The following is a 22,044-nucleotide window of genomic DNA, read 5'->3' as shown; positions in this document are numbered from 1 at the left end:
AAAAAATAAATCATTTGCATCATACAAAGTGTTGCATTTTAGTCATGGGCTGTGCTAAATTCTTTGAGATTTTAGTCTCAGGACTCCCAAAGTCTTAAAGCTGTTTAACAAGTTTAAAAAAAAGGATGAACAGTGATTAATGAAAGTGGAAAAACTAAGCTGTAATCGAATATTAATCAAGTTTCATTCCAAAAATCAGATAGAAAATACTGATGTGTAATATGCATGCGAGGGTCTGTTGAAGTTACCAGACTCAGATGTTCCACCAATAAAGATGTGATTGCAGGGTTTCATCAAAACTGCAAGTGTCCTGACAGATTAAAAAAGCTATGCAGGTACATATGACAGAAGTGAGTAAGGGGACTTGCTCTTTGAAGTAGACCAAGCAAGAAGAAAAAAAGCTGTTTAAAATCACGCAAGTCATACTACTGAATTAACATCCTCTTGTTTCAAATAAATCCTCCCACATTATTTTACTTTACACCACAATAGCAAAAGCATAAGATTTTGCCAAATATTTGAGAAGGCAGTCACAATTATTTTCTGATCCTATAAAGCAGTGGTACAGACTTGTCACTGCTGCTGGTAACTGAAGACTGGGTTACCTTGGTCGCTGCTGACGCAGTTACACCCTGAAGAGCCTCTTGAGTTTTACTGCTGATTAATGATGTCTTGGTCACTCTCTCTCTCTGCCTCTGCCGACATTCTAAGCAGTTTCTCACAGCCACACAACAAACTAATAAGTTATGAAAATGCTACGAATTAGAATATTTCCTCATTATATTCAGAACATCAATCAGCAGACTGTATGTCTAGTTTCATATGTCAATAACCATGTCCAAATAGGAAAAGCAACATAATTCTCACATTAGACTGTCAGTACTAAGAAAGCATTACGGTGACTTACTCATTTAATTCTTTAGTTGAAAAACTAAATGTTTCAAGTAACCGCTATATCACTGTATTAAAATTTGAAAACTATTAGTCCTTGACTGGAGCTCTCATATGTTATTGATCGGTTATCAACACTTAAAATCTGGAAGTACTTATGTACAGCTAGAATAGAAAAAAATAGTAGGCAGGAACTTAGAATTTGATGAAAATTGATCATTTAGAATAAACTACAAGTTTTATACCAGGAGCAGTATAATTATCAATAACTTAAGAAATCATAAAAACAATAACAGCACAAAATCTGAGTACGAAAATTATTCATCATTTGAGAGATGAAAAAGTATGTGGGATATACATAACATCAGCAAAACAGTGTCATGACAGATGACAGTCAAAATTTAATGCTTACAAGGATAAATCGATATAGTTTGCACAGAACAGCTTGAATTATTAATAAATTTTTAAATTTCCTAAATTAATTCTAACTAAATATAGCAAATACTAAATAGTGAAGAGAGGTGCCAGACTGTTGCAACATATATTAAGGTCTACAGAGTCTGCACACGCATCCCATACTTTTATTCTTATATAGCCTATAAGTAGTCTTCAAAATCCATGGAGACTTGTATAAGGAGATCTGCCACACACAGGTAGCAAAGTAGTTTTAAGAAAAAAAATAATTCTCTATTTACTTATTTATATTTTTACTCCCTGAAAATACATACAGCTTGAAATACATAAGAAAGAACAATTTCAGTCATGTCATTTTAATTTATTCTTGTGTCTAAATCAACCTTAAAACTGTATCAAATCAACAATAAACAGGATATTTATTCTATCACATCATAGTCAGTACAAGTCCTTTCCTACATGTGTCACCAGTTGATCCATCTGTAGCTCATTGATCTGTAAGTAATTATTTAATACATACTGTCTGCCGACTTACCAAGCCTTAGGCACTGTCGCATTAGACCTCCAGAAGACATGTTTTTTTCAGCTTCAATCTCACTAAAATTTAGAGAACTGGCAAATACTAGTACATCAACCATTGCCATCAGACGGCTGAGAAAAGTTACTGCTGTCTCTGCTGACATTCCTTGTGTCACTTCAATATTTTCCAATTCAGTCTTTAAAAGGAGATAATTGAATTAAACAGTTTGAACACAACTGAAATATAAAGACAGCACATACACGTACAAATCTAAATTGTTATGCTTAATGGTAAATATGTTGAAAAGTTATTTAAAAATCCCCTATTACCATTAATATAAACTGTGAGTGAAATTCATAGTAAGACAGCATGAAGAGTGAGAAAATTATTTACATTTACATGCTGTAGTAGACGCCAAAAAAGTTTAATATAAATGAGAAAGTTATCAGTGTTTACATAAAGACAGAGTGTGGCCAGACAGTAAAACAATGCGTGGTCTATAAGGGTGCAGCATACTCTTACATTCTTCCATAGGCTAAGCAAACTGACAGGTAACAGATGAAAGTCATTACTGTCTGTACGGCTTTTACATTCCTTTAAATAAACAAATAAATGTGAGGACTGGAGCGGGAAAAATCAGACAGTTTTGCCCTGTTTCCACGAATTGCTTCTCCCTGGGAATGCCTGTACCATACAGAAACCTCACAGAGTGCAATTTTCCTGGAGATCAGAAGACAGTATGTCTACTCTCTCACAACAGCAATGGGAGGAAGCAAAAATGTGCCAAGTTACATGGCGTGCAGCTCGTATTTCCCAAAGGCCGTTTCTTTCCTAATGCAGTGTTGGACTATCCTTAATGGGAAACCACAGAAAAAAGCTGAATGAGGTCAATATTTCTGAAATCTAAATGGGGATCATGTTTTTCTTCAAAAAGATAGTTAAATGTCAAGAGTCATGTTTTCAAATGCATTCAGGTGTCTAACAGTGCAGATGAGAAAACAGTAAATTTAATTTAAAAAAAAATCTGTTTAAATATTTTACCTCTGGAGCTATGAAAAACTGGAAGCAGGATTTAGTACTTGATGGGGCCACATTTATATACCTAAATACTATTTTTAAAATTGTTTACAGATGGCTGATTCTTATGGATTGTCAAGATCTCAGACTGCAGGGCTCTTCTGAACACAGAGTTCAGTTCTTTTCAAAATTATTACTTCTTTTGTGTTTGTTTATTTGTATTCATTTACTAAGAAGAATCTAAAAAAAAAAAAATCAAAATATATTTTGTGCTCTTAAGACTATTCCAAAGAAAAAGAAATATAAAAAAATTTCAAAAATCCTTTATTTCCATAGTTTAAAAAATTACTATCTTCACTCATGAGTCACTTTTTAGAATATTTTACATCCAAAATTATAAACCTGTGCCAAACAGGAAACAAATGCTTTGAAAATTGGATACAATGTGGCATGTGTCACCACTTTAATTTCTCTTAAGGATGTAACATGTCGGTTACGAGTGATTTGGGAAAGGCTGTCATCTCTCTGATCTGCTCAATATCAGAAAAATGGTAAAATGACAAAGCTCAGAAGAATGATTTCCAGTCTATCTTCTTTAGCCAGGTCTCCCCTGCTTAGTGTGTGCTGTGGGTTTTTTTTTTTGAAAAATAAACTGCTGGTTTTTTATGAGACTGGAACATAATTTCTGAAACCATTCATCCAAAGAAAATGTATTTGCTAAAATCTATAGCCATAAGAGTCTGCTAGAAAAACTCACAGGTGGTTATAGAAACCTGAACTTAAAACTCATGCTTGAAATAACATCAGGCTTGCTAGAAGCCAACTGACTGCTTGATGGTGATTTTTCTCAAGCTTCAACTGTATTGCATCAATCATAGTATTAAACCTTCTCAGACTATCTATTTTTTTATTTTGTCTGCAAGTTATGTAATGAATTCATTTTATATAATATTTTAGTATATTTCATCAAGATTTTTGCAAACTTTGAATTGAAAAAAAAAATAATCATTTTTTACAAATCTTCTTAAAATTCTGCTGGATAGAAAAAAAAAAAAAAAGTGTGTTGGTTTTTACAGCAAAACTTACCATCATTTCTACCTGTTAACTACAGCACACTGATATTCTAATAACATTTAACATAAACTCCATTGTTGATCAAGTTGCCTTCTGGTATTAGCAATATTTTAGATAGGTGTAGCTCAAAAATTCTTTAAAAAGTGACCTAATCACCATTTCATGACTACTCGGCATACTTTAAGAGCAGCAAGTCTCCCATACAATTAACATGTTCAGCGCCTAAAGAGCTTTTCTATTGACAACCACATTTATAACTTAAATGTCTACGTTCAGTCCAGTAGCTGAGTTATCATCATACTTGACAATGCATTAAGTTACTCAAGGGAAACATATTAGGAAAAATTAATGATTACACCCAATACATTCCTATTCACATCCTACTATATGATATAGGAAAATAATAATAAAAAAAGCCAAAATATTAAATGATCAAAAATAAGGTATTTTTGAAAATGCAAAAAACTGAAACTTACAGCAGCAATACTAACCTTAGAACCCTGGACATGCAACAGACAAAACAGACAACAGATCACAACAATAAAAGAAAAAGAAAATTATTTAAGTTAACTAAAAATACAATGTAAAATTGAAACAAATTAGTATCTTGGAATTATACATTTGTTTAATTTATAATTAGAACAGCAAAACATTTCAGCTCAGGATGAACATTTGAAAATAAAGACTTCTAAGATATAGCTATGCACAAGGAAATCCGTAAATCTTGTATTATTATGGAGTTCATGTAAACACTGATTCTTCCAAACCAATGTACATCTTTTATATAGTACATAGAGCAATTTTCTGAAGCAGTGTAAACCAAAGTAATGTTTTCACTGATTATACAGAAATAAAATGAGAATTTTACAACAAGCCATTCAACTGAAATGTAATAAAGTAATTAATCCTTGTATGACGAGGCAAATATGTTTAAAATGCTTTGAAAAAACAAATATAAATCACAAAAAGCAAGCTGGTTCTTCATGCATAATGCTCCTTCCTTTGAAGCAACACAAGATAGCTCAATATATATCTATTATTGTGGGTGTGATTTCTTCAACCTGAACCAATATCATAGTGGATATCTGAATACTTTGGAACCATAGGGGGAAAAAAAAAACAAAACAAAACCAAAGATTCACTAAGGCCCTAGGACTGAGTTAGTCTTCAAATTCCCATGTTCACAATTAAATAGAGGTGTTAAATTTTGATGGTTTAGTTTTAGGTAGATGCACTTTTTCTCTTATCACAATGGGCTAGGAACTAATCCTTAAAGAATTCACTGGTTATGTTTTTAAAAGAGAAAAAAACTGAATTTTCAACAGTATGACAGTATTTTTGTCATTTAAATAGTGGAAAACCTAATCTATCAGAAAGAAAAAAAAGTTGAAACAAACTGTTTGTTTCCTTTCGGAACAGAAAACACCATGTTTGGCCATTTTTAAAATACATGTGTTTTCCTGTTTTCTAGCTGGATGCACCTCGAGAATTAACCTGTGGCTATTATACCTCGGTTACTAGCTGACAATTTTTATATCAGCGTGCCACTGATGATTCTCAGAATTGTAATAGATCACACAGCACCTCATGTGGAATCACATGAGTCATGAACATGATAATGCTAACACTATATACAGGACATACAGAAGAATATCTCATCTTGGCTTTTAATAGATAGACCTAATAAAGACTGTCTTTAAATGTTTAATTGAGCTTTGTAGACAGCCGTTCATATAACACTGGCAATTCTCAGATCACAATTTGAGAGCTGCTGTTTTAAATGTTGCAAGCAAGAATTAGAATTATAGACTTCACAGAGTAAGCTGAGAAACAAACTAATTGCAAGGGGTCTGGAAATTTACTCTCAATTGTCTACACATATTTCAACTCCTCAGATTTCTACTGCCTTACTCTATGTCCTCAAGCCCTTGTCACAGCTGCTATGCTTGTAGTAAGCAATGATTACTTCAAATTCCTAGCTTGTACACAAAGTGTTTTATCTGGCAACCAGCTGCTATTAACAGAAAGCATCTTCTGCAAACCTTTTTCCTTACAGCTCTCCACTTGTCCACCATCTTAAAAATGTCTTCCTTAGAGCTGTAATTAAAAAGCCTCAAAGAACTCCCACACAGAAAGAAAAAAAAAAAAAGTATTTTATATTTTATGACCTCCCTATAATATTGGCAGTTACTTAATATGCCCAATTTAATAAGCAAGACATCACAATCAATAGTGAAACACACTCCAGCTTATACTGTAAAACAACAAAATTGATTATATTTTTTTGTAAATATTTTCTTCAGTTTCAAATTGTTTCATATATACAATTGACAGCCCTTTCAAAACACCAGCATTTTAAGTAAGTCCTTGTACAGACCCTGAGACAGAGGTGGTATAGAATTGAAATCAAGGGAAATATTAAAATGTGAGAATAGATTACTGTGAATTACAGTAAACTTCCCCCTGTATTTCATACAAATTTATAACCTCCACTGTATTCTTGAGTCAGAGATTTGTGAGTGGTTTGTTTTTACACGGAATGCATTTTTTTTTTTATTTTTTTTTTCTATTCATACATAAAGGCTCCTGTTCATAGCACTATTCAGAACACCCTAGTCGGGATTCAAAAAAGCAAGGCAAACTGCAGATTTCTATTACAAGAATTTAACAGTGAAGAAATTCCATAATTAAGATTTCCTGTTCCACAGCAGACAAGGGATCATGGAGTGATCTTCCACCCAGCCCAGAAAAATGCCATTTCACTCCAAATCCTAATATGCAAAGGAAAAAATCTTCCTGAAATGGGAAATTCCCCAAACATTAATCTTTTTAAAGAAACTGTGACAGTACTGCTTTTTCAGCAAGGGAGGGAACACAATACAGAATCTTTTGCACAAAAGAAAAAAAAAATCTGCAATCCCTCCAATATTCTGATAGTCATTTTGCTAAATTTATCTCTTGGTTCTTTTCTGCATATAGCCTTAATTAATTCAAGCATCCAATATTCAGCATCTGTTCTATTGATGAGAAATAGGTGAAATGCCTTTAAAAAATGAAAGACAATAGGGCACATGTAATAACTAACTCTATAGCAGACTGTTGAGATGAGTTTTGTAAGAGACATTTATGACTCTCTATGAATGAACAGTCCAGGATGAGGCATTGTTTGAACTCAGACCGACACACTGAAGTCAAGGAACTGTGAATAGGTAGGACTGTGAGATCAATGAAGGAACTATGTGTTTCTCTCTGTCATTTTCAACATTAGAAAACAAGCTACATCATAAAAAGAGGCTGGATTCAGCTCTAGGTTAACAATAATTGCAGTCAATGGACCCTACAGGGGTCTGGCTCACCAGACACTACTAGATGTTTGCATTAGAGATAGCTGAATCATTCACTTCTACTGAGTAGATCTCCATTGGCTAGAAATTTAGTCCACATGTAAGTACTTTAAGTGGATACCTAAATTTACCCTAATCTTTTCCTAAATTCCATACTGTTTTATCATCCCGAAGTAAACAGGTGGAATGACCTTTATTTACTGTCTGTTCTAGAGCCTTTTTGCTCTCATATTTCCTTATTCCAGACCAAAGAGTAAATTAATTTTTATAAGTAGATGCAAATCCACGTCCTATGCCACAAATACAACACTCTAGGAGGAAAGAAGTAAGAACTATTACTTTAAAATTTCAAAATTTTTAAAGCCAAAAGGCCTTCAGTGGGAATATTTGAGAGTCACCATTCACGAAAGTGAGAAAGGAAGAAATGTAGAAAAATGAGCTCTTACTTGCTGGTAAACTGAATATACATACTCTACAGGATCTACAAAATGTGAGGATTTTGACACCTAGAAAAGCTCCACAGAATATACATATGGAGGATCAGAGGCTCCAAAGACAGACACACTAAACAAGATGAAGACTATGAATTCAAACAGGCACACCAGGAGATATGACTCAAGCCTACAAAGTCATAAGTGATACGGAGATAAATAAAGACATGATTAACTGCTACTTTCACAGCATAAATAGTAAGGCACATAGTGATTTTATACATTTAAACAGGTATTTAAAAAAAAAAAAAGACAAAAAGTGCTTCAAAGATTATATAATTACTTTGTCAGGCTCAATGCAATAGGAATATTATGGAAGCTAAAAGTGTAAGTAGCTTCAAGAAAGATTAGATAAAGTCTAGAAGGATAAATTCCTCAGTAGTTATTAAACATGACAGCCTGGACACCCTCTTGGGCTGTTAAAATCCTAAATGCTGAAAAGAAGTATCATTAGAGCAATCAATACGCTTGCTCAGACTTCTGTATGTTGATGTAAGCTGCAGTCGCTGTTGGAGGCAGAATGCTAAACCAGCCAGGCCCTTGGGCTGACCCAGTAAAGCAGCTTACGTAACACAGGAACAGCTTGCTTCTGTAAGAGTAATGCAGTATAGCTTGACTGGACTTCTAATACCATGCCCAATTTAAATTACAGAATCACAAAATCACACAAAAACACAGAATGGTTGAGGTTGGAAAGAATTCATGAGATGCACCACAAAATTTGGACTGCATACCTTATGGAAAAAGTATTCATTAATGTCATTAACTACCACACAGCAGGTTCGATCTGAAAATCAAGAAACACTTTTTCACTGTAAGGGTGACTGAGCACTGGCACAGGTTGCCCAGGGAGGTGGTGGAGTCTCCATCCTCGGAGATACTCAAAAGTCATCTGAACACAGTCCTGGATAAACTGTCTCTAGGTGGCCCTGCTTGCACAGGGGCACTGAACCAGATGACTTCGAGAGGTCCCTTCCAGCCTCAACCATTCTGTGATTCTTTGAATTGGTGAGGGAGAAAGCATATTGGCTCTTTCCTCCCTTGAGAGTTACTCTGGCAGAAAGTATCACTAGAAGGCCTGCTATAAGTGTTTTTATGCAGTGGAGACATCATATAAATCTTCCAGTTTCAGACCTCCTTACTTTTCCAATTAGCAGCTCTTAGAAGGATGAGAGTGAGAAAGAGCCTTTTGTAACTGACTATAAGCACTGGACTACTTTGCCCTTTCAAGACTGGGAAGAAATATATTCCTAAGCAGCAATCCATCCACCATCTCCACAGCAGTTCAAGGATGCAAAAGTATTAGCAGTCTAAGAATCACTGTGAAACTTCTTTTCATTTATCACATGACGGATATTCAGAATTGGTCTGATGCTCAACAGGGGCATCAGGTCCCTTCATAACTGTGATCCAGAACAATATCAAAGGAGGAGGAAGGATACACTGGGATTTTTGTATCTGTCACAGAAGAATAAATCCACCTTCCTGCTAATGTTTATGGATAGGCAATGACGGAACAGGGATGGCGTTGAATGGGAGGGAAGAAGCTCTCTGCTAGGTGGAAGTGATTATGAAATCATCATTTAGATGGTAACAGTTATTTCCAGGTGAAGGTAATTTGTGATTTTATTAATTACTTCTCCCCACATTCCCTGTACATCTGGGACAAAATTAATCCCTTTTTTTTTTTTTTTTTTAATTTCACAGAATAGGATTAATTCGGTTTGAAGCCAGCTACTGATCTTTCAGCAAATTAGCTTATTTCACAATTTATTTTTACTTTATTATCCTAAACAGATGGCAAAATTGATCATTTAAGTAATATACACAGTCCCCACGTAGTGGAGAAATGCATATATAATACACAAATTTGAAAACGTAGTCTTTTGTATCAATGCATGAAAATCACTGCTATTGTAGCAAGGCAGTATCAACACACAGTATTTTAACAAATGGATGTGTAATTTATAATGCTGTATCAGCTAGCTATCTATACACACACACACACACACACACACACACACATATATATATTTGTTATCCATAATAAATAGAGAGAAATGGTGAACTGCAAAATTATTATTCTATAGTAAGAATCTGCAGGGTCATAAACCAGGATAAGAGCTAAAAACCACAAAGAACATTCAATGGAATTGCAGCCTTATTAATGCTGTTCCTGGTTTATATTTTTATATAAAAAATGGTAAAGAAAACATCTTCATTTATAAGTGATGCTTGGTACGTTTGTTTTAAAAAATATCTCCCACTATCCTTTTATCTAGACTGATAGTACAGCCTGCATCTTAAGATGGCTTGGTGTGCACTCTCTCATACTTGTCGATATTTGCAATAAAGCACTTGCAAAATCTTTTGTTCAGAAACCCTGACGTCATTCTTGTGACTACAGACAACTGAAGTCTTTCCTGTGAATCTTGCACCTTTACTTATGTCAAATATTTTCTCAGTTAAAACCGTGAGAGTTGTAAAGACAAAGCATTTTACCATTAATGGCCTCGCTGAAATTTATGTTAATGTTTATACAATTGCTAGTCCATACATTCATATCTTTCAAATAAAATCATGCAAAGCAAGATTTTTGCTAGCTAACTAGAAGTAATAGTAGAGGCAAAGTAATCTCAGTTGCTGAATGGCTAGAACAAGGAATTAAGCTTTTATTGCCAAAATAAATTTGTAGCCCTCAGTACTTACTAACCACATTACCTCAGCAAAGCCTCTTTGTCCCTCCTGGGACTTATTTTCTCCCATTTCAAGGGCCAATAATAACTTGTTTAAGGGACTAATATGCTTAAGGGATGCTCAAGATAACAGATATGATATGAAAGAAATAGTCACAAATATTATATGCACAAAAAGGCATCACATTCAAATACTGTAATTACTATTGACAATGATGCAACATTTACAAAATATTTCTCCATTTTTCATGAAGTATTCTATTAGGCTACTCAGCTTGCCTGAGCTGTGATCACCTAAGAACTTAAAACTTCTTAAGAACATTGGAGTGGATAAAAATATCAGCCTATTTCAATACAAGATTAAAGAAAAAAAAAAATAAGGGAACATAGGCCAGAACCTACTGAAGGAAAAAGTAAACAGAGTAGTGAGGGGATGACTTGGTATCATTTGGCATGCAAACAAATGGTGGCCATGCAAAAAAAAAAAAAAATAAAATAAAATTTATGAATATCAGTGACTAGCCTTCATAAATCAGGTAATTTTGTTACAGGAATCACGATTTGTAAACATGGTCCTAATGGTCTTGTATTTCAAAAGAAATATTAAATACCTATGAAATATTACCCTTACTTAGTAAATACTTATGAAATATTATCCTTATTTAGTATTACTTCTCTAATAAGATTAGCATTTCAAATGCAAAATGTTATAAACACTCTGTATATCAGAGCTTAATGGCTTCAACTATACACTTTCATTTTTTGAGGGAATTAGCAGAGAGTGGACATGAGTCCCTAAAGAAGAAAAGTCAGCTGCAAATATTGTATTATTAGCAACATTTTCTAATATAACCACTAGGTGGAAATATTGTACTTACAGTTGGGGATGTGGCTGCTGACAGCAATGGTAAAATTCCTCCACAAGCAATAATAATATTGTCTACCATCTGGGAAATGAGGTGTATTGTGTTGTGTACAAAAATAATATTTTCATTGCTATTGACAAAGTCCATCACAGACTTTGTGGAGTGACTGCAAGAACAGAAGAAAGAATGAATTAAAAACAGTGAAAATAAAAGTTTAGATCAAATTTATTCTTTACAACCAGACTGTGAATGTTTCTTTGATATAAAGGCAGAATCTGGTCTACAAAACTTTGCATGTAAATTGTCTAAAAATATGAACAGGACTAGTCTAACGAACAAACTGATTGGTATCTATTTTCACACCAGGAATAGTTTCAGATACCCAGTTGAGAACAATGGCTTGTAACCTTTTATTCCCATCAACCAGTACTTCACAAGCAGTTCTGCTGATAGCAGCAGGGTTTTTTCTTCAGCACAAACATTCTTACTTAATATTAACAGTTCATCATAATGCACTACTGACATTTGAAGCACCCTTGATAACACCTAATGATAACACCTGCTAGTGTTTTAAAGGGGAAATTTGATAACATGGTGATATCTTGATCTAACATAAATTTTATTAATTAAAATTTCAGCAACAGCTTTGCAAGCCACAGAAGCTAATAAGATTAGCTGAAATCTCAGCAACTCTTAATTTTTGAGAAATTGTCCCATGAAACACTCACTCCCCAAAATAAGAAACTGTGAAAATACTGAGGAATACTCGGTCTATAAGTATGTTCTTTTCCCGAAACACTGTTGCCAGCCAGCTAAGAAAAATGAAAGGTTTCAGTTGAAAATGTACAAACTGAACTTTAATCTCCAAGAATTACCTAAACAAAAAGTACAAACCCCTCCCCACATGTGGCCTAAAATAAAATAAAATAAAATAAAATAAAATAAAATAAAATAAAATAAAATAAAATAAAATAAAATAATTTTCTATTTCTTCGTGACTACCACAGAACAGTTCACCAAACTGGAAATGAAATGCAATGTAGATTGGTCCTCAGATATAACTCTGCTCACGTTTTCTGAAAATGAACTATTGTGTCCTGGAAATCAGATTAAATAGTGTCTGTTATACCTAAGGGCTCTGATAACAATAAGTTATTGAGCATCTCTGTTAAAGTGTACAAAAATCCTAGGAAATCCCGTTGCTGTCATTAAATATAACCACAAAGACTAACCACAACCAGGAGCTGGCATACAAAAAACCCCTGTCAATTAGAAAGAGTGATTCCTTAGAAAATGTTATAAGAAAGAGGTTTTATTTATAAGGTTTGCAGGTAGAGAAGCTCTTTTAATTGATCATTTGGAGAAAATAGCAATTAGGAGACACATAAGTATTCCTCATGTCTGAAACAGAAGCAGCAGATACTAATGCTAAACATAAGCTAAAAGAACAGCTCAGTTTAGTTAGATACGTATGAGTTACAAAATACCTCGCGGAAACAAAATTGTTACCTGTGAAATAGAGCTGTTACAGGCTGGGAAGGGGTGAAAAGAGAAGATACAAGATTCAGAGGGCCACTTCAGCCAACACTAACTCTTTCCCTTCCCACTATCCCAGTAAGATCCTCTAAAACACATATATTTTTCCCTTGTTGATGGAAACACAAATCAGGATTTAAAGAAGAAACAACCACCTACCTTCTCCAAACATGTACATCTGTTTCTAGTGCAAAAAGCAAGTCTGTCAGGAGCCGCTGGTGCATGGGAGACCATTTAAACTCTGGGATACGAAACATAGTTGTGCGTGGACCTGGACTAAACTGTCGTCGTTGCTCTTCTGTCATTGGCATTCCTCGAAATCCCAAGTCAACACGTAAATCCCGGTCTTGCTGGGTAACAGATCGACCCTGTACCGCCTACATCAACAAGAGGTTCAAAAATCACGTTAACTTTTTGTAATGTGTTTTTGAATAGATGACAGAATCTGAGAAAGGATGGGCTAAAACCAGACTCAAGCAAAAACTACAGGAGACACTGATATTACAAGGCAGGCACTATCCTTCAGTAAAGGAGCTGCTCCAATTCAAATCAATCAGCACTGAGAGGCTATGACTGGCTTTCCTCTCAGCTATTCACCAATGTTTTACACTCAGGTTCTTCACTTGAAGTATTACAGAAAAGACCAAAGGCAGCCATGTACAAGGTCATCAGTGACAAGACTTTAATTATAGGAAACAACTATTCTTTTGTGCTGAAAACACAATTTTCTTTGAATAATTGACTCAAAACATGGACAAACTACACACTGATGGCTTCAAGGAATTAGTGTACTTTTACACAGCTCATCATTTTCCAAAAACAATTTATTTATGCCATCTTTTTATCAGGATCATTAGATAATCAAGTCTCAAATCTCATTTTGCCAGTTTCATTACACTTTGGTTAACAGTTTTATGCATCCTTAGGATATTCTTTAGATTCTCCCAACAGGTGGTTGATGTGAATTTTATTCCCTTTCAATACCTACATCCTCATATCTATCTCCACTTGGTGATTAAAGACAAAAGTAAAAGATATGCATAGAGGATATGATGGAGAATACCGTGAAGGAAAAGGTAATAAAGAACAAACATTTTGGCTGAATTTAAGGCAAATACTTATCAAAATTACTTATAATACGCAACATCTCTGAAAGGAAGAAATACAAAGTTGGACCCCTGAAATTATTTTAAAGTGACATTATATTAGTTTAAAACTGGCAAATATACTATAGAAAATATACTTGATTCGCTCATATATTCATTTCCTGATTTAAATCTGGACATTTAAAGAAAAAAAGACTTTTACAAAATATTTGTGCTAGCAGTGTTAAAAAGGACATGGCACAGGAGTTGAACTGGGAAGATTCTTGGATCTTTACTCTCATTTTGATCTGCTATAGCAAGCATTTTGAGAGCAGGGCAGGTTCTCTTTTGGGTACAACTACAGTTAGTTGTCATTTCAGCAGCACTAATGGTATCATAAATGTACCATAATAGAAGAGTTTTTATCTAGCCAATAATACTTTATTTGCAAGAACAGGCTTTGACATGCATTGCATAACCCCCCCTGCAAACCACAACTATCTACACTTGGGTGGCCAGTCTTTCAGTCATTTTCAGTGGTCTCAAAGAGATCAAATCTAACATGGCAGTTCCCACACATGCTGCAATCAAAACTTCAACCTCTGGCTCCACTGCAGGCATGTTAAAATTAACATTGCTCTTTACTCATGAAAACAATAATGCTTATGTTTTATATATATTTCTATGTATTTTTATTAAAGTTAATTTAATTTAAACAGAAAAGGTTTAACTATGGACAGCTTACAGTTCACAGGGAATTTCTCAACACTCAAATAAGATATTGGAAGATAACAACAATTCTGGTGGTTAGACAGTTGATAATTGTTTTTAAGAAAATTATTTAAGAGAGATATTAATGGCTACAGATTTAAACCAATTCAATGGAGTTTATCATTGATTTTTGTCGGAGAGGACTATAATTTAAGTAGTATATGGAGAATCAAGGGAGGTAAATAACTTGTAGAGTCAGACCCTTGAAGAATACACAGTTTACAGATAATCTGCAGATCCAAATAATATGTTAGAAATTTTGTGAGTAGCTAGGAGTAAAACATTTGGAAAACATTTTGTTTCTCCTAATTTACTATGATCTGATAACAGTTCATTAAGTTTTATGTATAATTTTAAACCTAACAAATAATTATAGGCTTGATAAATTTACATTTTTATAATTCAAGTGTTACAACTGAAATTCATCAAGAAAAGAGGTAAAGGAACAGAAAAGTCCCGAAGTCACACTGACAGGCTTTTCTACAGTAGCTAGTACAAAGTCATATTATATTTTTCATTAAAGATTTATCTTACAAATTCACTGTGTTTATGGGTGCATATAGGTACATAGCAAATGAATACTAGTATTTTGCTGAGTACAAATTTTGAGAATGCTATGGTTCTCACAAAACCACCAATTTCTCAGAGTTTTTCAGAGGGAGACCTAGATAAGAAAGGATCTCCAAGAAGAAAGTACATACTACTTCTTTCATTAATCATCTCTGATCTAGAAATCAAATCACAGTTTTTCTTCTATTATCCCGAAACTACTCCTTTTCCAGTGTTATGATCAAATGTCGAGATTACTTATGCCAGCATTCCTGTACAGGAAGAAAGACAGCGTACAAACATGATGTAAGACTACACTCTGAGAAAGGTAGAGTAAGAGTAAAAAACACTTCTGTGTGTATTTCATAATAAAGTATAGATATTTCTAATCTTAAAACATACTACAAGAAAGTCTAAAGCAAAATTCTAAAAGTATCAGTTAATCTGTCCAGAAGAACTAAGGAAAAATGTATGAGAGAATCACTTAGCAAGGTGTTTTTTTTTAAAAACCAAAGCATCTACAATTGCAATACATATTTTCTATAAAGACATGAAAGACTTCACAATCCTTACATGTTACAGCATTTTCAAAGTACATATGCTTGGAGGACGGACACCTTTCATATAATTAAAGAAATATAGTTCAAATGTCTCTCAGACCTCATACTATCAATTTATCAATGAACAGCAATTACATCAGACATATATATGGCTACAGCACTTGAAACTTACCTGGGTTGTGGTAGTTGTCTGGATCTTCCGTATCTCCTTTCCTGCTTCCTTACCATCATCAGATCTTTCTGTATCTGATATTATACTTCCTGCATCAACACTAGGTACAGTTTTGCTACCAGAAGACTCTGTCTCAAGAGTTGTGGCAGTCATTTCAGCATATTCTAATCCTTTAGATGACGAAGCCAAGTCCCTCTCAGAAATGCTACTCATTCCATCTGAAGTTGTATGAATCTTGAACTCCTTGTCCTCTATTATACTTGAAGCACATGTTATATCTACACTACCTGTCATATGTGCAAGCAATCCCAAATCATCGTTTACACCAAGATGCATCTGCGTCTCTTGCACATTTGGAATAGAAATGTGATTACTTGAAAGTTCAGGTAGAAGTTTCTCCTCCTGACTAGGTATTTTATCAAAGAGAAATGAGGTACTGTTATTAGAAGGTTCATCTTTCTCATCAGCCAGAGTTATTAATGGACCATTATCTTTTTCTTCATTCTTCTTAATAATACCCACACTTCCATGAACATTATTTTGGAGCTTCTCAACAGCAGCACTATATACATTATCTAGAAGTGATTCGACTTCTACAAGTGCACCATTTTCTCCAGTTACCAGTGTTTCTGGTGATAAATCCATATCATCCAGTTTTACTTCAGTAGCTTCTACCTTTTCAGCTTTTATATCAACTAAAAGGTCATGAACTTCCACATGCACTCCTCCTCCTGGTCTCTCAGCACTTCCAAGCACATCATCTGACACCTTTGTAGCCATAAGTAAGTCCCTCGTATCTGTACTGACAGGGTAATCTGTTTCACTTTCTGGACTTTGACTTTGTGAAAGGTCTTCTATCTCTCGAATTTCCATTCCACCTTTTGCTCCTGTTGTCTGAGAGGAAAGACCTGAGATAGTGCTCACATTCCCCTTCTTCCCCTTTTTGATGTTTTCTTCCTCTTGCCTTTGATACTCTTCATACATTTTTGCTAGATACTCCTTGTGAGCCTCATATGTGACCTTAAAAAGAAAACAACAGATGGACAAATACTAATAAGAATCTTAATAACATATTACATACAGCTTACAAATTGTTTCACAGCAAAGGACCAACGATGACGAAAAAATGCCACCTTGACATGTATGGAGATAGCCACCAGATGGCACTAAATCACTTTACATCTTACTATACTGCTATAGTCCCTTTGCGAGAGATAACCAGTATTAAAAAAAACATCCACGAGCCATTTCTTACCTTGGAATGAGCTATAGAAAGAGTATCCACCCACACTCTCCATCCTCCCCATTCATATTTTATTGCATGATACAAGAGAATACGGAAAATGTTGTAAACCATCTCTGTGATCTTCTGCTCTTCAGAGTTCTTAGGGTTAATGTATCCCAGAGAAAACATCCAGTCCTGCCACACTGAACACTGAAGTAAACATCTAAAGTGAAATAATTAGGTCAAAATATATCCAAAAAAAGCTTCTTTATTTTAACATTATGATGGCTAAAACGGGAGGAACATCTCCTCTGAAAATCAATCTAATGGTAGGAAGAAAATTAAAAACACTTCAGAATGAATAAAAATTTGAAGTATATTCTAAACAGAAGAACCCAATATTAGTCGCTGAAGTAAGAAAAGTGACCACAAACCTATTCCATTTATTTTTTTATATTCCATTTAACATACAGTATAAAACCACAGAGTGTATAAACAGAACGCTATTACCCACAAATCAAGGATGAGAAAATACTGATTGTAGTGACATACCTTCTGTTTTCACGGCTATTACTAAAGAGTTTTATCATATCAGATAAGAATAAACGTCGAACTTCCATCAGCTCTGCACTTGGCGTGGAGTTTTTTAACAGCGTTGCCACCACCTTAAGAATCACTTTGAAAGAACAAATTAGTTATGTAACACATTTTAACAACATTTTTAAAAGTTGCTGACAGCAACTAATGTAAGCAGTAATTGAAACTCATATGTATCTGAGATACCCTAATGAATTGTTCTAGATTCCTGAATCATATTCTCTCAAAGACCCCCCACAACCTCTAGGCAATACATTTATCATAAAAACATAATATATTTTCCTTACTTGGATTCTGTATTTTCACTGTAGAATCTGGCTCTGGATGCGGTTTATGAACAACTTGAGTGCATACTTGTTCTGTCAAAATCTAAAACAGAATATTAAGTTTCTTTTACCATTTTAAATTAAATGCTACAGCATTTCTTTGTTTGTTTTTAAATTTGCTAAGAACATTTACCATGGTCACACTGTAACTTCATATAAAACATTTTGGTAAAACATTATTATTCCTGAAGAATGGAAACGAGCAATTCCTCTACACGAGAATCAAGATTTTCATGGTTGTACAGTGGCTGCTTAACTAAGTTTTTACTTAGATGACTAAACATATAATATTGGTGTTTTAAAGATATTTCATTCATATTCCTCATAGTGTTATACATTTACAGATCAAACTTCTTTCACGAGCACTGTACATCAAAAGATATTCTCATACATTCCATCCATATCCAAATTAAATAATTCTTAAAAATGGGTTTATTTTTCTCCAGCTAGGAAAGAGGAACAGTCACAGGCAACATTCCATAGGAATAATCCTGGGGCTTCACATAATGAGCAAGACAGATCATTCTGTTTCATGAATTGTACCTGACAAACTAATTAATCTGTACTGAGGCAACACCACAGACCTTTCATGCTGGGATACCTGTCACTGGTTCTATGCATGCAACTTTATTTCTCAGAACAAGCTATAAATTTAAGAATATTAACACACGAATCTCAATACGTATATTCAAGCAAATGTATTTCAAAATAGAAAAATTTCACTAGTAATTCTTAGTTAGTTTAAAGCAGAACTTTAGCTCATACATTAATCAATAGTCAAAATAAAGTTGCAAACACGGTATCTTTGAATAGGTTTTCATATATTAGTATTTAAAATAGAATGTAAATATGCCTTAGCTTTTTCTGAGAGAACATGGAAAATATCTGCATCAGTTCCTTGGAAAATCTTTTGTACTTATGGTATTAACTCCTTTTTCTCCTGCTCTGTATATTTTTTCAAATGTAAAGGTCTGTGGATGCTGGACTCCATGAGGACTTTAAATTTGTCACTGAGTTATCTGTTTTCTGAGGATACCAGTCACAGAAGCTCTCAGAAATCTGAATGCAGAGACATGTAAGACTGCGAGACCCAAGTGGTCAAACCACACAGGGTAAGCTTAGATGTGTGCAATGAAAAAGAACTTGATGTCTGAATAAGTCATTGGCAAATAGATGACGTTTAGGTTTTTACAATCATAGGAGAGCAGTTTCTACATCACTCAGACACAGAATCCTAAATACCGAGCGCTCCTTTAGTCTTCTGTGTCTTTTCTGGAACCAGTCCTGAGTGTCTTGTCATTACACCTATTTGTGACGTAAAAAATCCCCTAAACAACAACAACAAAAAAAACCCCAAAACTTTCTAGTCCATCAGATCATCAGAATTTGAAAGAAATTCAATTCTAAGTCACCATTTTAAAAATAATTTAAGATTGGACATGATATTTATGCATTTGCAGGTATGAGGACATCGGTTTCGCCCAACGATGTTGACAAAATTTTGCTTTAACAAAACTACTCATCATCAAAACAAAGTTTGTATCAGAGCCTGATAGAACAGTTGAATGCTTCGAGGTCATATTCACTCAGCTCAAGTAGTATCTGTTACATAAAAGTGGCTGTGCTCAGATATCATTTTGGCATACTATCAGCATTACTAGTTAAGAAAGAAAAAGAGCAGTTTTCAAAATTTTGTAAACTTGAAAGGAATGGCACAAAAAAGAAAGAAAAAAAAGGCATATCTGGCTCCAGACTTTCCATTGTAATGAAAACAAACTCCTTCAAACAATGGACAATGGAGGAGTAAGAGCAATTGGAGGTCTGCAATAACTTTTTTTTTTTTTTTTGTGGAAAGTGCTGAACATCTTAAATATCAGGATCTCTTCCATCACCCTTTGTAATGCTATACGTGGAAATTTTTATAAAGACTATGTAAAAATTATGACATTGTAATAAAAATATCCAAAGCATGGCAAAATACATTCTGAACCAAGAAATCCTTTCTTAAAATTTCTGTCTAAAATTTTCTCAAAAGTCTTGTGAATTGGGATATTGTAAAGCACAGAGTCACAACAATATAATTAAGTTATAAATTTTACAACATAGATGACAATCTCTATGTTTAATAATTTGTACCTCATAAAGCGTGTTGTATGTGGTAACGGTCACTGTGTTTGTATGCAGCATCAATCTTTCTCCAAGAAGTGTGAAAAGACTGTGAGTATGCATGATTTCAACCTTTCGCCTGGAAGAGAAAAAAAAAAAAAATTAGAAAAAATGCCAAGCAAGTTGAACATTTTAAATAAATGCAAAAAACCCAAAAGTCAAATATATATTGTACTAAAACGTTCTCAAAATTGTAATTCTCTAAATATTACGAAATAAACATAATTTAAGACCTTTCTCAATATGAATGCAATTGTAGTAATACACAAACATTCTCAGAAAGTAATGTTGCATTTGGGGTGAACTTTTTGCGTAAAACAAATCACACACCGTTCTCACCCTCCCTGATTTTCACTGTGGAAAAAGACATGGCATCCCATTCTATCTTACTCAGGCTGAGAGAGTTCAAGATGTTCACAGTCTGGCTAAAATGTGATCACTGCAGAACACATCTTTTGTTGCTTTCTTAGGGACTCAGGACAATCCAACCCCAGATCTTCCAACAAAATATGAACACATTACAGACTTATCAGTACTGCCACTCTCTTATATAGCATTCTGTCATGTAGCCAAAATAATTATATCCTGGAATAACATAAGTTAAAATGCAAAGGAAACAAAATCCTGATAACTTATGAAATGCCAAATGGTTGAAGTGTATTTTATAGCTAGGATCAAAAACTACTCAAATCTTAAAAAGTGGAGAAAAAATCAGCTCATATCAGTGAATTCCATCTGTCCCAAAACATTACTCTTTTAAACCAGACATAACATCATAAATAGAGTACTTGTCATAAATGACATCATTAAATTTATCTACTACTATAATGAATATGAAACACAAAACATTACTCAAAATAATTAATAATCCATATTACAGAAGCATAAAATATTAAATAAGAAAATACAGCAAAGTTTCTGTAAAATTCAAATGCTAAGAAACTCCCTTACCATTATTATTGCTGATAATAACACAGGTTTAAATTACATAGATTAATTCTAAACTTTTGAAACAAATATATTGTATTATAATTTTCAAATAACCACAAAGGACAGTGGCAACAACTTATAACAGTGTGTACTCTTCACGAACATGGTTCATGAGTTATTTATGAGAAAAACTACAGCTATTTACGTTGTGTGATGTGATGTAGCACATGGAAGAGAAATTTCATTGAAAGGTTTAAATGTGCAGATAAAAAACAAAAGTAAATAATGGACTATGATTTCAGTGGTGGCATAGAAAGAATGAAAGATGGCAGAGAAGGAAAAGAACAGGATTTTGCCAGCTGTTAAGGTTAGAGAAAGTCGTCTGTCATCACAGATCACAACGAAAAATCAATTAAGTTATTCAGGCTCTCATCTACTGGTCACTTCTGAGAATCAATTACCTCCACTTATAGCTTAATCTGTGATGAATATATATGAACTACAGCAATGGTAATTGGATTTGGTACCTATACATTTGTTAATAATATAGTATTGGTTCAGATTTCATAAATCACATTATAACATCTCTGTATGTAATTTTGCTTTACTGTATTAAAATACAATGTCCATTTTCTGTACTGTGAAACAAAAATTTTAGTACTTCATAATTTTATATATTTTACAATTCTATAGTCACTTAAAATTTCCTGTAGTTGACTATAATTTTATAAAAGCATGCATATACACACATACGTATGTGCACAAATAGGCACAACTCAAATGCTAGCTGCAAGATATGAAAAGGGGGGGGGCA

At 33.9% G+C, this 22,044-nt stretch overlaps 1 protein-coding gene across 1 annotated transcript in view; it reads right to left on the bottom strand.

The window, feature by feature from the left end:
- Nucleotides 1-22,044, bottom strand: part of NBEA (neurobeachin) — a 414,406-nt gene that overhangs the window by 318,025 nt on the left and 74,337 nt on the right. The window contains exons 18-27 of the mRNA XM_026862195.1: nt 20,271-20,379; nt 18,096-18,177; nt 17,764-17,887; nt 17,242-17,434; nt 15,987-17,006; nt 13,009-13,226; nt 11,326-11,479; nt 4,408-4,416; nt 1,841-2,021; nt 606-736 (exon numbers count right to left, since the gene is read on the bottom strand). Of these exons, the coding sequence (XP_026717996.1) occupies nt 606-736; nt 1,841-2,021; nt 4,408-4,416; nt 11,326-11,479; nt 13,009-13,226; nt 15,987-17,006; nt 17,242-17,434; nt 17,764-17,887; nt 18,096-18,177; nt 20,271-20,379 (2,221 nt within the window). The remainder of the gene's footprint in view (nt 1-605; nt 737-1,840; nt 2,022-4,407; nt 4,417-11,325; nt 11,480-13,008; nt 13,227-15,986; nt 17,007-17,241; nt 17,435-17,763; nt 17,888-18,095; nt 18,178-20,270; nt 20,380-22,044) is intronic.

Source organism: Athene cunicularia (genome assembly GCF_003259725.1).
Source record: "Athene cunicularia isolate RWA chromosome 1 unlocalized genomic scaffold, athCun1 chr1_part1, whole genome shotgun sequence".
Classification (NCBI taxonomy): Eukaryota; Metazoa; Chordata; class Aves; order Strigiformes; family Strigidae; genus Athene; species Athene cunicularia.
The sequence above is the reverse complement of the archived record's forward strand: the minus strand, read 5'-3'. Positions and strand labels throughout refer to the sequence as shown.